We start from the raw sequence: 15,318 nt of genomic DNA, 5'->3' as shown, positions 1-15,318 counted from the left end.
AACTGCCAGTTTTGAACCCTGCGGGTCCTCACTATCGATCAGCGCCCTGCGTGGCCCACGCTCGAGCGCGCGATTGCCGCGTTTGATTGCGGCCGAGCTGGCAATTATCGCTTCTTCGCGTCCCTTTTTTCTCCGGCGCCGAGCGGGTCCCGGCGAGCGACGCGGCGTTAACGCGGGAAAGCCGCTCGCCGAGTAATGAGCGATGGGCAAATTACAGGCTGAACAATGAACAGAGGCCGCCCCTTCTTATTAGTCTCCATACAAAGCATTGATTTATGTTACCCTGCTGGAAATGATATCTACATTGAGAAGTGATGTCCTCTATTAAGCCCCGCCTCCTACCAGTGTACACATCATTGTTTGGGAGTCCGCCGGCGCGGCGAGGAAGCCTTCAATTACCCATTAGGACTGTCAGACACAAAGCGGCCGCCGCGCTCACCAAAGTCCCGGTTATGATTCATTTACTTTGCGCCCCCCTGATTCATCGCCCAATATGCCTCGCGCTCCAGATTACTATTTGAGGGGAGGGGGGGAGATTAATGGCTCGGCGGGATCCGCCGCCGTATTTCACGGGGCGCTCGGCGGCGGTGCGTAGTGCGAGGTGACAGCGGCTTACGCCGCTAGATCAATGTGTGGACAGCCTTTCGCAGATTATTAAAGCCGTGTTAGATTAAAAGAAGAGCGGCGTGGAGTTTAGCGGGAGTCAATATTCGCAGATAAGAAGTGGGAAGGGGGAAGGGGGAGGGGTCATCATGGCTGTTAATGGAATAACACCAGCCTCGCCGTCCGGCGCCGATCTCTCATCTTCGCCACGTCCTCTGACCAGGTCTCTCCCTTCTTCCCCGCAGCCCTGAACGAGCCCACCATCGACTACGGCTTCCAGAGGCTGCAGAAGGTCATCCCCAGGCACCCCGGCGACCCTGAGAGGTTACCAAAGGTCAGTGGCCTGGCTTGTGTTCGCGTGGGGCCGCTCTCAGAAGAGGGGCGGGGCTTGGAGCATTCCGTGCATGTTGTTTTTTTTACACCCCCCCTTTTTTTTTCCCCCATCCAATGTGGGTCTGGTTTCAGCAAAACAAAGTATGGGATGATATTGGCTTGCAATCTAAAATCTGCGATACGGTGTGACCCAGCTGGTACGAGTCATTGAAACAACGTTGAGACCTTGTTGAATTAGGGCCTGACGTTGAGCAACACAAACACAACGTTGAAACAACATGCTTTTTGACGACGTTTAATCAATGTTGGGTTCTGACGTTGATTTGACATTGATGTGTGGTCATTTCCTAACACAAATGCAACGTTAAAACAACATGCTTTTTGACGTTACTTTGACCTTTGAAATGTGGTTATTTTTCAACCAATATTCGACAACACAAATACACCGTTGAAACAACATACTTTTTGATGACATTGAATCAATGTCAGGTTGTGACGTTGATTCGATTATTAAATTTTAGTCATTTTTCAACCAATATTCTACAACACAAACACAACGTTGAAACAAAATGCTTTTGATTTGACAATTGAAATTTGGTCATTTCCCAACCGATATTCTATAATACAAATACAACGTTGAAACAACATACTTTTTCACAACATTTATTCAATGTTGGGTTGTGACGTTGATTTGACCATTGAAATTTGGTCATTTTTCAACTCATATTCTACAACACAAATACAACGTTGAAACAACATACTTTTTGATGACATTGAATCAATGTCAGGTTGTGACGTTGATTTGATTATTAAATTGTAGTCATTTTTCAACCAATATTCAACAACACAAACACAACGTTGAAACAAAATGCTTTTTGACAAAGTTTAATCAATGTTTGGTTGTGGCGTTGATTTGACAATTGAAATTCGGTCATTTCCCATCGATATTCTATAATACAAATACATCGTTGAAACAACATACTTTTTCACAACATTTATTCAATGTTGGGTTGTGACGTTGATTTGACAATTGAAATTTGGTCAAACGTTATGGTTGTGACAATCTGATTTGACCGTTGAAATGTGGTCATTTTTTAAGTAATATTCTATGACACAAAAACAAGGTTGAAACAACATACTTTTTGACAACATTGAATTAATGTTGGGTTGTGACGTTGATTTGATTATTAAATTTTAGTCATTTTTCAACCAATATTCTACAACACAAACACAACGTTGAAACAAAATGCTTTTTGACAAAGTTTAATCAATGTTTGGTTGTGGCGTTGATTTGACAATTGAAATACGGTCATTTCCCAACGATATTCTATAATACAAATACATCGTTGAAACAACATACTTTTTCACAACATTTATTCAATGTTGGGTTGTGACATTGATTGGACCATTGAAATTTGGTCGATTTTCAACTAATATTCTACAACACATAATCAACGTTGAAACAACATGCTTTTTGACGACGTTTAATAAATGTTGGGTTCTGACGTTGATTTGACCGTTGAAATTTGGTCAGACGTTGAAACAACATGCTTTTTGACGACGTTTAATCAATGTTGGGTTCTGACGTTGATTTGATCATTGAAATTTGGTCAAACGTTATGGTTGTGACAATCTGATTTGACCGTTGAAATGTGGTCATTTTTTAAGTAATATTCTATGACACAAAAACAAGGTTGAAACAACATACTTTTTGACAACATTGAATTAATGTTGGGTTGTGACGTTGATTTGATTATTAAATTTTAGTCATTTTTCAACCAATATTCTACAACACAAACACAACGTTGAAACAAAATGCTTTTTGACAAAGTTTAATCGATGTTTGGTTGTGGCGTTGATTTGACAATTGAAATTCGGTCATTTCCCATCGATATTCTATAATACAAACACATCGTTGAAACAACATACTTTTTCACAACATTTATTCAATGTTGGGTTGTGACATTGATTGGACCATTGAAATTTGGTCATTTTTCAACTAATATTCTACAACACAAAATCAACGTTGAAACAACATGCTTTTTGACGACGTTTAATAAATGTTGGGTTCTGACGTTAATTTGACCGTTGAAATTTGGTCAAACGTTGAAACAACATGCTTTTTGACGACGTTTAATCAATGTTGGGTTCTGACGTTGATTTGATCATTGAAATTTGGTCAAACGTTATGGTTGTGAAAATCTGATTTGACCGTTGAAATGTGGTCATTTTTTAAGTAATATTCTATGACACAAAAACAACGTTGAAACACCATACTTTTTGACAACATTGAATTAATGTTGGGTTGTGACGTTGATTTGATTATTAAATTTTAGTCATTTTTCAACCAATATTCTACAACACAAACACAACGTTGAAACAAAATGCTTTTTGACAAAGTTTAATCAATGTTTGGTTGTGGCGTTGATTTGACAATTGAAATTCGGTCATTTCCCAACGATATTCTATAATACAAATACATCGTTGAAACAACATACTTTTTCACAACATTTATTCAATGTTGGGTTGTGACGTTGATTTGACCATTGAAATTTGGTCAAACGTTATGGTTGTGACAATCTGATTTGACCGTTGAAATGTGGTCATTTTTTAACTAATATTCTATGACACAAAAACAACGTTGAAACAACATATTTTTTGACAACATTTAATCAATGTTGGGTTGTGACGTTGATTTCATTATTAAATTTTAGTCATTTTTCAACCAATATTCTACAACACAAACACAACTTTGAAACAAAATGCTTTTTGATAACGTTTAATCAATGTTGGGTTGTGACGTTGATTTCATTATTAAATTTTAGTCATTTTTCAACCAATATTCTACAACACAAACACAACTTTGAAACAAAATGCTTTTTGATAACGTTTAATCAATGTTCAGTTGTGGCGTTGATTTGACAATCGAAATTTGGTCATTTCCCAAACAATATTCTACAATACAAATACAACGTTGAAACAACATACTTGTTCACAACATTAAATCAATGTTGGGTTGTGACATTGATTGGACCATTGAAATTTGGTAATTTTTCAACTAATATTCTACAACACAAAATCAACGTTGAAACATGCTTTTTGACAACGTTTAATAAATGTCGGGTTCTGACACTGATTTGACCGTTGAAATTTGGTCAAACGTTGAAAAAACATGCTTTTGGACGACATTTAATCAATGTTGGGTTGTGACGTTGATTTGATTATTGAATTTTGGTCATTTTTCAACCAATATTCTACAACACAAACACAACGTTGAAATATCATGCTTTTTGACGACGTTTGATCAATGTTCGTTCCTGATGTTGATTTGACCATTGAAATGTTATTTTGAATAGAAGAAAGTACTTTATTGATCTCTGGGGGAAATTCAGCCAATTTCCCAACCTTACAACGTGGATCCAACGTCGGACATCAAGGTTGTCTCCATTTACAAACACAACTATTTTGCGACATTGTTTCAATGTCTAATCAACGTTGTATCAATGCCTCGTGCCTGCTGGGAGCCGCAAATACAAGCAGTTTAAATCATTTGTAAACACTTTATACCACAAATATTTATTTTTCTTGTACTTGGTCACCATTTTCTCTTATCTCACATCTGAATGCTGATTGGTCAGCTGCTGCCTGCTGTCAATCATTCGAGGGTGGCAGAACTTACATGTGATGACACAAAATAGACTACCCTAGATTTAGCCAAATGAGTACCGCATGAATAGCATGTACATGATCATTGAAATGGAACAGGATATTAGTGGCAGCTTTCCGCCTGGCACAGGTGTTTGACTTGCCTCCATTCAATAACAGTCACATTCTTTTTGGACATTAAAAGTGACGGGGACTAAAACTGCTCTCGTAATTCACCGAACGTGAGGACTTGGCTTTAAAGTGGAGGAGCTTTGCATAGATTATAACTAGAACATATAAATAGAAAACAATCACAGTGGCAGAGGGGTTAGTGCGTCTGCCTCACAATACGAAGTTCCTGCAATCCTGGGTTCAAATCCAGGCTCGGGAACTTTCTGTGGGGAGTTTGCATGTTCTCCCCGTGAATGCGTGGGTTCCCTCCGGGTACTCCGGCTTCCTCCCACTTCCAAAGACATGCACCTGGGGATAGGTTGATTGGCAACACTATATTGGCCCTAGTGTGTGAATGTTGTCTGTCTATCTGTGTTGGCCCTGCGATGAGGTGGCGACTTATCCAGGGTGTACCCTGCCTTCCGCCCGATTGTAGCTGAGATAGGCGCCAGCACCCCCCGCGACCCCGAAAGGGAATAAGCGGTAGAAAATGGATGGATGGATGGATCAATGGCAAGAGGGCAGGAAGACAATTGAGGAGTTTGTCGGCGGTCTGAAAGGACAGGCTTGCAACTGGCAGCTTTCCGCCTGGCACAGGTGTTTGACTTGCCTCCATTCAATAGCAGTCCCATTCTTTTTGGACCGTAAAAAGTGCCGGGGACAAAAACTGCTCTCTTAATGCATCAAACGTGAGGACTCGCCTTTAAAGTGGAAGAGCTTTGCATGGATTAGAACTAGAACTATTATCGGTTGGGGACATCTCTACGCTGCTGATCCGCCTCCGCTTGAGATGGTTTCCTGTGGACGGGACTCTCGCTGCTGTCTTGGATCCGCTTGAACTGAACTCTGTGTTGGAGCCACTATGGATTGAACTTTCACAGTATCATGTTAGACCCGCTCGACATCCATTGCTTTCGGTCCCCTAGAGGGGGTGGGGGGGTTGCCCACATCTGAGGTCCTCTCCAAGGTTTCTCATAGTCAGCATTGTCGCTGGCGTCCCACTGAATGTGAATTCTCCCTGCCCACTGGGTGTGAGTTTTCCTTGCCCTTTTGTGGGTTCTTCCGAGGATGTTGTAGTCGTAATGATTTGTGCAGTCCTTTGAGACATTTGTGATTTGGGGCTATATAAATAAACATTGATTGATTGATTGACAGAATATATAAATAGAAAACAATATCAATGGCAAGAGGACAGGAAGACAATCGAGGAGTTTGTCGGCGGTCTGAAAAGACAGGCTTGCAAGTGGCAGCTTACCGCCTGGCACAGGTGTTTGACTTGCCTCCATTCAATAGCAGTCACATTCTTTTTGGACCGTAAAAAGTGCCGGGGACAAAAACTGCTAGAACGTGAGGACTCGACTTTAAAGTGGAAAAGCTTTGCCTCGCACGTGTGGCTTAGCCTCCATCGCCGGCGTGGTAATTGCGTTGGTTTAGTGCGGAGGAGAGCGGCGGTAAAACAGCTCAATCAGGCCTTTTCCTCTCCACTAGTCTGTGGCGATGGTAATCTGGTCAGAAAACCGCGTCTGCGCCCTCATTACCCCGCTCATGTTTTCCTTTCATTTTCCGCGGCTCGATTTGGTTTAATCTTTTGTTTACAGAACCCCGCGCCGCACACCCGCAAGTCTTAGCGCCGCTAATAGACAAAGAGCGCCCGTTATTAGGCGCTTATTGTTGTCTTTTGAACCCGGGCAGAAGGACTTGAAAGCCGGGTTGGGGACGGCGATATTGACGGCAGGAACAAGGAGATCCCCCCCCCCCGCTGGGATGAAACTTACCTCTTTTTTGATTCATTCCGCTCCCTCCATTTCCGATTGATAAAAATCTCCACTAATTGCTACCATGCCGCTGCCCATTTAGGCGAGTGGCGCTCCAGATGTGTCACGCGCGCTAATATGACTGATTAGTCCATTCCGAAGTAGCCGAGTGGCGGCCCACCTTAGAGTTTTAATAACACCGTAAAACCTTTGAAGACCTTATCTATTAAATCCCAGCATGCAACACTGCAATATCATTAACGTCCAACGGGCAATTTAATAAAGACCCGGCCGTGCGGTCGCTAAAGATGTTTGACCGAGGCGGCGCGGCGACGTCGGGCCTCGCAGTTTCACTATATGAAGTGTTTCAATTAGAGGCGGTCCCCGCGGAGACGGGGACACAACACCTTGACATGAAATGTGACTCTAATTTTAGCTGGTAAACCTGCGCCATAAGCTAAAGCACTTTTAATATCCACTTTCCGCCTCTCAGGCCGGTCACTGCCAGCTCCTTCCTTAAAGCGGACGTGTCAAACTCATTTACAGTTATGGCTGCCTTGGAACAGTGAATATATGTGAATAGCAACGTATTATCGCCTCCTGATCTTATTGCATGGTTGCCAGCGCCAGGGGTCCCAAAACTTTTTGACCCGGGGGCCGCTTTGGGTAAAAAAGTTTGACCAGGGGCCGGGCTATATATATATACACACATGCTGTATATATACTGATGACATCTATCAAACAAGACTAGAAGCAAGGAATCAAACAGAGACAGAATTAAATTTGGCTCAATGAGGAGAGCGTGTACACCTGTACCCTTGTCCGGTGGCCATGGATGAAGTTCTGGCTGTTCACCTGTGCATCGGTTGGGGACATCGCTGCGCTTCTGACCCGTCTCCACTCGGGATGGTCTCCTGCTGGCCCCACTATGGACTGGACTCTCACTATTATGTTAGATCCACTATGGACTGGACTCTTACTATTATTTTAGATCCACTATGGACTGGACTCTCACACTATTATGTTAGATCCACAATGGACTGGACTCTCATTATTATGTTAAGAGCCACTATGGACTGGACTTTCACACTATTATGTTAGATCCACTATGGACTGGACTTTCACACTATTATGTTAGATCCACTATGGACTGGACTCTCACTATTATGTTGGATCCACTATAGACTGGACTCTCACACTATTATGTTAAATCCACTATGGAATGGACTCTCACACTATTATGTTAGATCCACTATGGACTGGACTCTCAATATTATGTTAGATCCACTATGGACTGGACTCTCACACTATTATGTTAGATCCACTATGGACTGGACTCTCACACTATTATGTTAGATCCAATATGAACTGGACTATCACTATTATGTTAAGATCCACTATGGACTGGACTCTCACTATTATGTTAGATTCACTATGGACTGGACTCTACTATTATGTTGGATCCACTATGGACTAGACTCTCACACTGTTATGTTAGATCCACTATGGACTGGACTCTCACACTATTATGTTAGATCCACTATGGACTGGACTCTCACTATCATGTTAGATCCACTGCGGACTTGACTCTCACACTATTATGTTTGATCCACTATGGACTGGACTCTCACACTATTATGTTAGATTCACTATGGACTGGACTCTCACTATTATGTTAGATCCACTATGGACTGGACTCTCACTATTATGTTAGATCCACTATGGGCTGGACTCTCATTATTATGTTAAGAGCCACTATGGACTGGACTTTCACACTATTATGTTAGATCCACTATGGACTGGACTCTCACACTATTATGTTTGATCCACTATGGACTGGACTTTCACTATTATGTTAGATCCACTATGGAATGGACTTTCACTATTATATTAGATCCACTATGGGCTGGACTCTCACTTTTATGTTAAGAGCCACTATGGACTGGACTCTCACTAATATGTTGGATCCACTATAGACTGGACTCTCACACTATTATGTTAGATCCACTATGGACTGGACTCTCACACTATTATGTTAGATCTACTATGGAGTGGACTCTCAGTATTATGTTAGATCCACTATGGACTGGACTCTCACTATTATGTTAGATCCACTATGGACCGGACTCTCTATTGTTTTACATCCACTATGGACTGGACTCTCACTATTATGTTAGATCCACTATGGACTGGACCCTCACACTATTATGTTAGATCCAATATGGACTGGACTATCACTATTATGTTAGATCCTCGATGGACTGGACTCTCACTATTTTGTTAGATCCACTGTGGACTGGACTCTCACTATATTTTATCATATACCTTCTGTGTTTTTTCCTGACCTAACGTATAAACATATATACATATATATATACATACATATGTATACACACATATTGTATTTGGATCGCAAGATGCTGCAATATACATCGCCAAATAGATTTTAGGCTGTATCAGAATCGGAATCAGTATCGTCCACCCCTGATAGAGTATATAGCAATATATTTCTTGCATGATCTAATAGTATTCAAGTCCATGCAATTTCACGCAGTAGCTACATTTGTTCTGTCAATGTGACGAATAACGAGGACTTTACTTCATGTTGCGGGCCTCGGCTCTGCCACCCGCGCCTTAAAGTCACCGCGTCTTTTTCGCCCAAAGACCTTGTTAAACACAGCTTTATTAGGAAGAAAGTCTTCCCATGAATACAAAGCGCAGTTGGCAGCGAGACAGCTCCCGACACCGGACCCCGAGATTAGTTTCCTGGCCTGCGCGCGTACTTAATACGCCGCGCTCTCCCAACCTTTGCATGAAACAATCACACGGCGAGATGAAACCCCCGCACTTCCAATAAACAACATAAATATTTGATTTGCTCTCTAATGGAGCCAAATACGGGGGGTTCAGGGGGCATGTAAATGATCCCGGCGAGTGATTCGTCATTGTTAAGCTTGCCATCCGAGGGGGTCAGCGCCGAGGGGTCAAACGCGCGTTCCCTCAATAAAGCGTGGGTTCGGCGGGAGGGGGGGGATGGGAACACATATAGAGGGCGTCCATTACTGGCTGCAGGTGAGCTGGGGGTACTCTATAACAGGGGTCTCAAACTCACTTTACCTGGGGGCCACTGGATGCAGAGTGTGGGTGAGGCTGAGCCACAAGAAAAGATTTCCTAAAAAATGTTTTTGCATACTTTTCAGGGTAGTACCTGGATAGCGAGCGCGAAAAAAGTGACAGCTCCCGGAGTGTTCATCGTGTGAGGCAATGCAAATTAAACAATAAAGAAAAAAAAATTACAATTTGAATTGGTCCAGGTTATTGGGGTCTGTTATTACTGACGGACAGGTGTCGCAGTGTGACTGTCTCTGTCGCTTTAACTCACTTGCCGCTTTTCCACTAACGCAGGGGTAGGCAACACAGAACGTTGAAAGAGCCATTTAGGACCCAAATAACACAACGCTGTCAAGTGCCGTTCAAATAAAACTTGGTGGCCGAGCTAACATTAAACTTTCATATTAAGGTGAGGACGGTTGTCCATAACTGGCTTCGGGTGAGTTGGGGTGACTGTAAGAATAGACGGCATTCATCACTGGCTTCAGGGGAGCTGGGGTAACTCTTTAAGAATAGAGGACGGGCGTCCATCACTGGCTGCAGGTGAACTGGGGAAACTCTATAAGAATAAAAGGGCGGGCGTCCAGGCTGCGGGTGAGCTGGGGAAACTCTATAAGAATAGAGGGCAGACTTCCATCACTGGCTGCGGGTGAGTTCGGGAAACTATAAGAATAGAGGGTGGGCGTCCATCACTGGCTGCGGGTGAGCTGGGGAAACTATAAGAATAGAGGGCGGATTTCCATCACTGGCTACAGGTGAGCTGGGGGAACTCTTTAAGGATAGAGGGTGGGCGTCCATCACTGGCTGCGGGTGAGCTGGGGTGACTGTAAGAATAGACGGCGTCCATCACTGGCTTCAGGTGAGCTAGGGTAACTCTATAAGAATAGAGGGCGGGCGTCCATCACTGGCTGCAGGTGAAATGGGGAAACTCTATAAGAATAAAAGGGCGGGCGTCAAGGCTGCGGGTGAGCTGGGGAAACTATAAGGATAGAGGGCGAGCGTCCGTCACTGGCTGCAGGTGAGGTGGGGGAATCTCTATAAGAATAGAGGGTCGGCATCCATCACTGGCTGCGGGTGAGCTGGGGAACTATAAGAATAGAGGGTGGGCGTCCATCAAAGGCTGCGGGTGAGCTGGGGAAACTCTGTAAAAATAGAGGGCAGACTTCCATCACTGGCTGCGGGTGAGTTGGGGAAACTCTATAAGAATAGAGGACGGGTGTCCATCACTGGCTGCAGGTGAGCTGGGAAAACTATAAGAATAGAGGGCGGACGTCCATCACTGACTGCGGGTGAGCTGGGGAAACTATAAGAATAGAGGGCGAACGTCCATCACTGGCTGCGGGTGAGCTGGGGAACTATAAGAATAGAGGGCGGACGTCCATCACTGGCTGCGGGCGAGCTGGGGGAACTCTTTAAGGATAGAGGGTGGGCGTCCATCACTGGCTGCGGGCGAGCTGGGGGAACTCTATAAAAATAGAGGGTGGGCGTCCATCACTGGCTGCAGGTGAGCTGGGGGAACTCTATAAGAATAGAGGGCAGACTTCCATCACTGGCTGCGGGTGAGTTGAGGAAATTCTATAATAATAGAGGGCAGGCTTCCATCACTGGCTGCGGGTGAGCTGGGGAAACTATAAGGAAAGAGGGCGGGCGTCCATCACTGGTTGGAGGTGAACTGGGGGAACTATAAGAATAGAGGGCGGACGTCCATAACTGGCTGCAGGTGAGCTGGGGTAACTGTAAGGTGAGCTGGGGGAACTCTTTAAGAATAGAGGACGGGCTTCCATCACTGGCTGCAGGTGAGCTGGGGAAACTCTATGAATATAAAAGGGCGGGCGTCCAGGCGGCTGGTGAGCTGGGGAAACCCTATAAGGATAGAGGGCGAACGTCCATCACTGGCTGCGGGTTAGCTGGGGAAACTCTATAACGATAGAGGGCGAACGTCCATCACTGGCTGCGGGTGAGCTGGGGGAATCTCTATAAGAATAAAGGCCGGGCGCCCATCACTGGCTGCAGGTGAGCTGGAGAAACTATAAAAATAGAGGGCGGGCGTCCATCACTGGCTGCAGGTGTACTGGGGGAACTCTATAAGAATAGAGGGCGGACGTCCATCACTGGCTGCGGGTGAGCTGGGGGAACTCTTTAAGAATGGAGGACGGGCTTCCATCACTGGCTGCGGGTGAGATGGGGGAACTCTATAAGTATAAAAGGGCGGACGTCCAGGCGGCTGGTGAGCTGGGGGAAATCTGTATAAGGATAGAGGGCGAACGTCCATCACTGGCTGCGGGTTAGCTGGGGAAACTCTATAACGATAGAGGGCGAACGTCCATCACTGGCTGCGGGTGAGCTGGGGAAACTCTACTAGAAATAAAGGGCGGGCGTCCAGGCTGCGGGTGAGCTGGGGGAACTCCATAAAAATAGAGGACAGGCTTCTATCACTGGCTGCGGGTGAGCTGGGGGAACTCTATAAGAATAGAGGGCGGGCATCCATCACTGGCTGCAGGTGAGCTGGGAAAACTATAAGAATAGAGGGCGGACGTCCATCGCTGGCTGCGGGTGAGCTGGGGGAACTCTATAAGAATAAAAGGGCAGGCGTCTAGGCTGCGGGTGAGCTGGGTTAACTCTATAAGAATAAAAGGGCGGACGTCCATCGCTGGATGCGGGTGAGCCGGGGTAAGTCTATAAGAATAGAGGGCGTTCATCACTGGCTGCAGGTGAGCTGGGGGAACTCTATAAGAATAGAGGGCAGGCTTCTATCACTGGCTACGGGTGAGCTAGGGGAATCTCTATAAGAATAGAGGGCGGACGTCCATAACTGGCTGCAGGTGAGCTAGGGAAACTCTATAAGAATAAAAGGGCAGGCGTCTAGGCTGCGGGTGAGCTGGGGTAACTCTATAAGAATAAAAGGGCGGACGTCCATCGCTGGCTGCGGGTGAGTTGGGGGATTCTCTATTGGAATAGAGGGCGGACGTCCATCACTGGCTGCGGGTGATCCGGGGAAAGTCTATAAGAAAAGAGGGCGGTCATCACTGGCTGGAAACTCTATAAGAATATCGGGCATTCATCACTGGCTGCAGGTGAGCTGGGGGAACTCTATAAGAATAGAGGGCGGGCATCCATCACTGGCTGCGGGTGAGCTGGGGAAACTCTATAAGAATAAAAGGGCAGGCATCTAGGCTGCGGGTGAGCTGGGGTAACTCTATAAGAATAAAAGGGGGGACGTCCATCGCTGGCTGCGGGTGAGTTGGGGGATTCTCTATAGGAATAGAGGGCGGACGTCCATCACTGGCTGCGGGTGAGCCGGGGAAAGTCTATAAGAATAGAGGGCGTTCATCACTGGCTGGAAACTCTATAAGAATATCGGGCGTTCATCACTGGCTGCAGGTGAGCTGGGGGAACTCTATAAGAATAGAGGGCAGGCTTCTATCACTGGCTACGGGTGAGCTAGGGGGATCTCTATAAGAATAGAGGGCGGACGTCCATCACTGGCTGCAGGTGAGCTGGGGAAACTCTATAAGAATAGAGGGCGTTCATCGCTGGCTGCAGGTGAGCTGAGGAAACTCTATAAAAAGGAGAGGAGGTGCATTAGCAGAAAGGCAAATCGACGCCCCCGCCCCCCTTACCCATGACTTCACCCTCCAGTTGATAATATTACTGCACTATTGATTTCCAGCAGCCTCCTCCCTGGGACCAGTAAGACACGTGGTAATTGTAAGGAGACAGAAAGCCAATACGGGAGTGCTCATGGATAGCGAGGGATGCACGCTAATATTGTTGCTACACAGAGGGGTGGAGGGGTGGGGGTGGGGGAGGGGGCGCATCTGATTGAAGTTTACCTCGTAATTCTAAGACAACATCGTGGATGACAGTCTGACCCTGTGGGAGGAGCGCGGGTATAAAAATTCAATGCAAAAGTCCAGGGTGAATATGAAAGTAATAAGTGTGAGCAGTCAAGTGATGAGAAAGGAGATTGGTTTGCGGGCATTGCGTTAAGTGAGGAGAGACTTTGGAATTCAGCCCCTTTACCCCCCCTCCTCCCTTTTAAGGTCTTGTTATAAAACAATTTTCTATTCATAACATAAAAAAGACAATTTATAATACCATTTTGTGCCCTCTGGCAGTAATGGACAAATAGACTCCATTTCTCTCCTCTCTGTAACAAATTAGATTCATTATGAAATTAAAAAGTGGAAACTCAATATTGTTTTATTATTAAGCTGATTGCTTTGGATTCTTTACTTTCCCCCACCCCCTGAAATGAGCCCATTCTTTTTTCTTTTTCTTTTTTTTTTCCCCGATTCCTGGCGTAATCCGCCAGGAGAAAATATTACAAATGTGCTCATGTCAAGCAATTAGGCGTGTATTTAAATGAATCTCTCTTCCTGTGCTCTTTGAAGTACCTTCGTCTAATGGCTTCCAAATGCATTCATTACCTCGGGCTAGCGCTAACGCAGTAATTGCCTTACACTTTTATAATGGCATTAGCACTCGCAGGCTACATAACCTCCGCCCGCTTTTATTAACTGCCATCATATAAATACAACACCCGCCTTAATCTACTCCTCACGTTCGGACTCTTTCAGGTCTGACGACAAAAGCCCCGTTTGCGGGGAGGAGCCCGGGCGGCGTCTAAATCCTGGGTGATCTGTCAGTTTGTTTGAGCGCCGTCACGCGTGGCGCCGAGCGAACAAAAGGAACGGGTTTTCGAGGCTTTTAATTGTTTCAATTTAGCACGGCGTCCCTCTGATATGTCGCCATGACACCAAAGCCAATTACACTTATTCTGGAGTAGGATTGAGATTTACATGGAAATGCCGGCGGAACGCTAATCGTGTTGGCGGCGTGAGGCGAGGCGCGCTGGAACAAAGTGAAGATGTAGTTGGGCGGTGATATCCATCCTCAAATCTAAATATCCATACTTGAGTTATCGGAGATCATGTATCTCATTGACAGCCACATTGTGTAAAACATGTTTTTGCTGAGTGTTGTTTACTAAAACTGTAAATGAATTGTTATGCTGATTGTAGTTTATTACTCATTTCCTGTTTTTACTTTGTATCGTTTTGTTCATATACTGTATTCTTTATTACCTCAAAATTAGACTGTATATACTGTATATATATATATATATATATATGATGTACTGTACATATATATACATAAATATAAATATATATATATATATATATCTACACATATACATACATATAATGTACTGTACATATATATATATATATACATATACATACATACATACATCTATATACAGATATCTGTATACATCTATATACAGATATATGTATATAGATGTATGTATATACAGAACATATATACATATATATCTGTATATATGTATGTATATGTGTATATGTATATATATGTGTGTACAGTACATTATATATATCTCTCTGTGTGTATATATGTATGTATATGTGTTTATATGTACATTATATGTGTTTATGTGTATCTATATATGTGTATATATGTATATATACGTATCTGTATGTGTATGTATATGTGCATATGTACAGTTTGTATACATATGTATGTATAGATATGTGTATATATATACATATATGTATTATATATATATATATATATATATATATATATATATATACATATATATATATATATATATATATATATATATGTATCTATATGTGTGTATATATGTGCATATGTACAGTTTTTATATATATAT

At 43.9% G+C, this 15,318-nt stretch overlaps 1 protein-coding gene across 5 annotated transcripts in view; it reads left to right on the top strand.

Moving 5' to 3' along the window:
- Positions 1–15,318, top strand: part of ebf3b (EBF transcription factor 3b) — a 275,369-nt gene that overhangs the window by 231,732 nt on the left and 28,319 nt on the right. For all 5 annotated transcript variants that reach the window (XM_061911568.1, XM_061911565.1, XM_061911567.1 and 2 more), the window contains exon 11: positions 849–937. In XM_061911568.1, the coding sequence (XP_061767552.1) occupies positions 849–937 (89 nt within the window). The remainder of the gene's footprint in view (positions 1–848; positions 938–15,318) is intronic.

The sequence above is a fragment of the Nerophis ophidion genome, linkage group LG09 (assembly GCF_033978795.1).
Source record: "Nerophis ophidion isolate RoL-2023_Sa linkage group LG09, RoL_Noph_v1.0, whole genome shotgun sequence".
Classification (NCBI taxonomy): Eukaryota; Metazoa; Chordata; class Actinopteri; order Syngnathiformes; family Syngnathidae; genus Nerophis; species Nerophis ophidion.
This window is presented reverse-complemented; position numbering and strand designations above follow the sequence as displayed.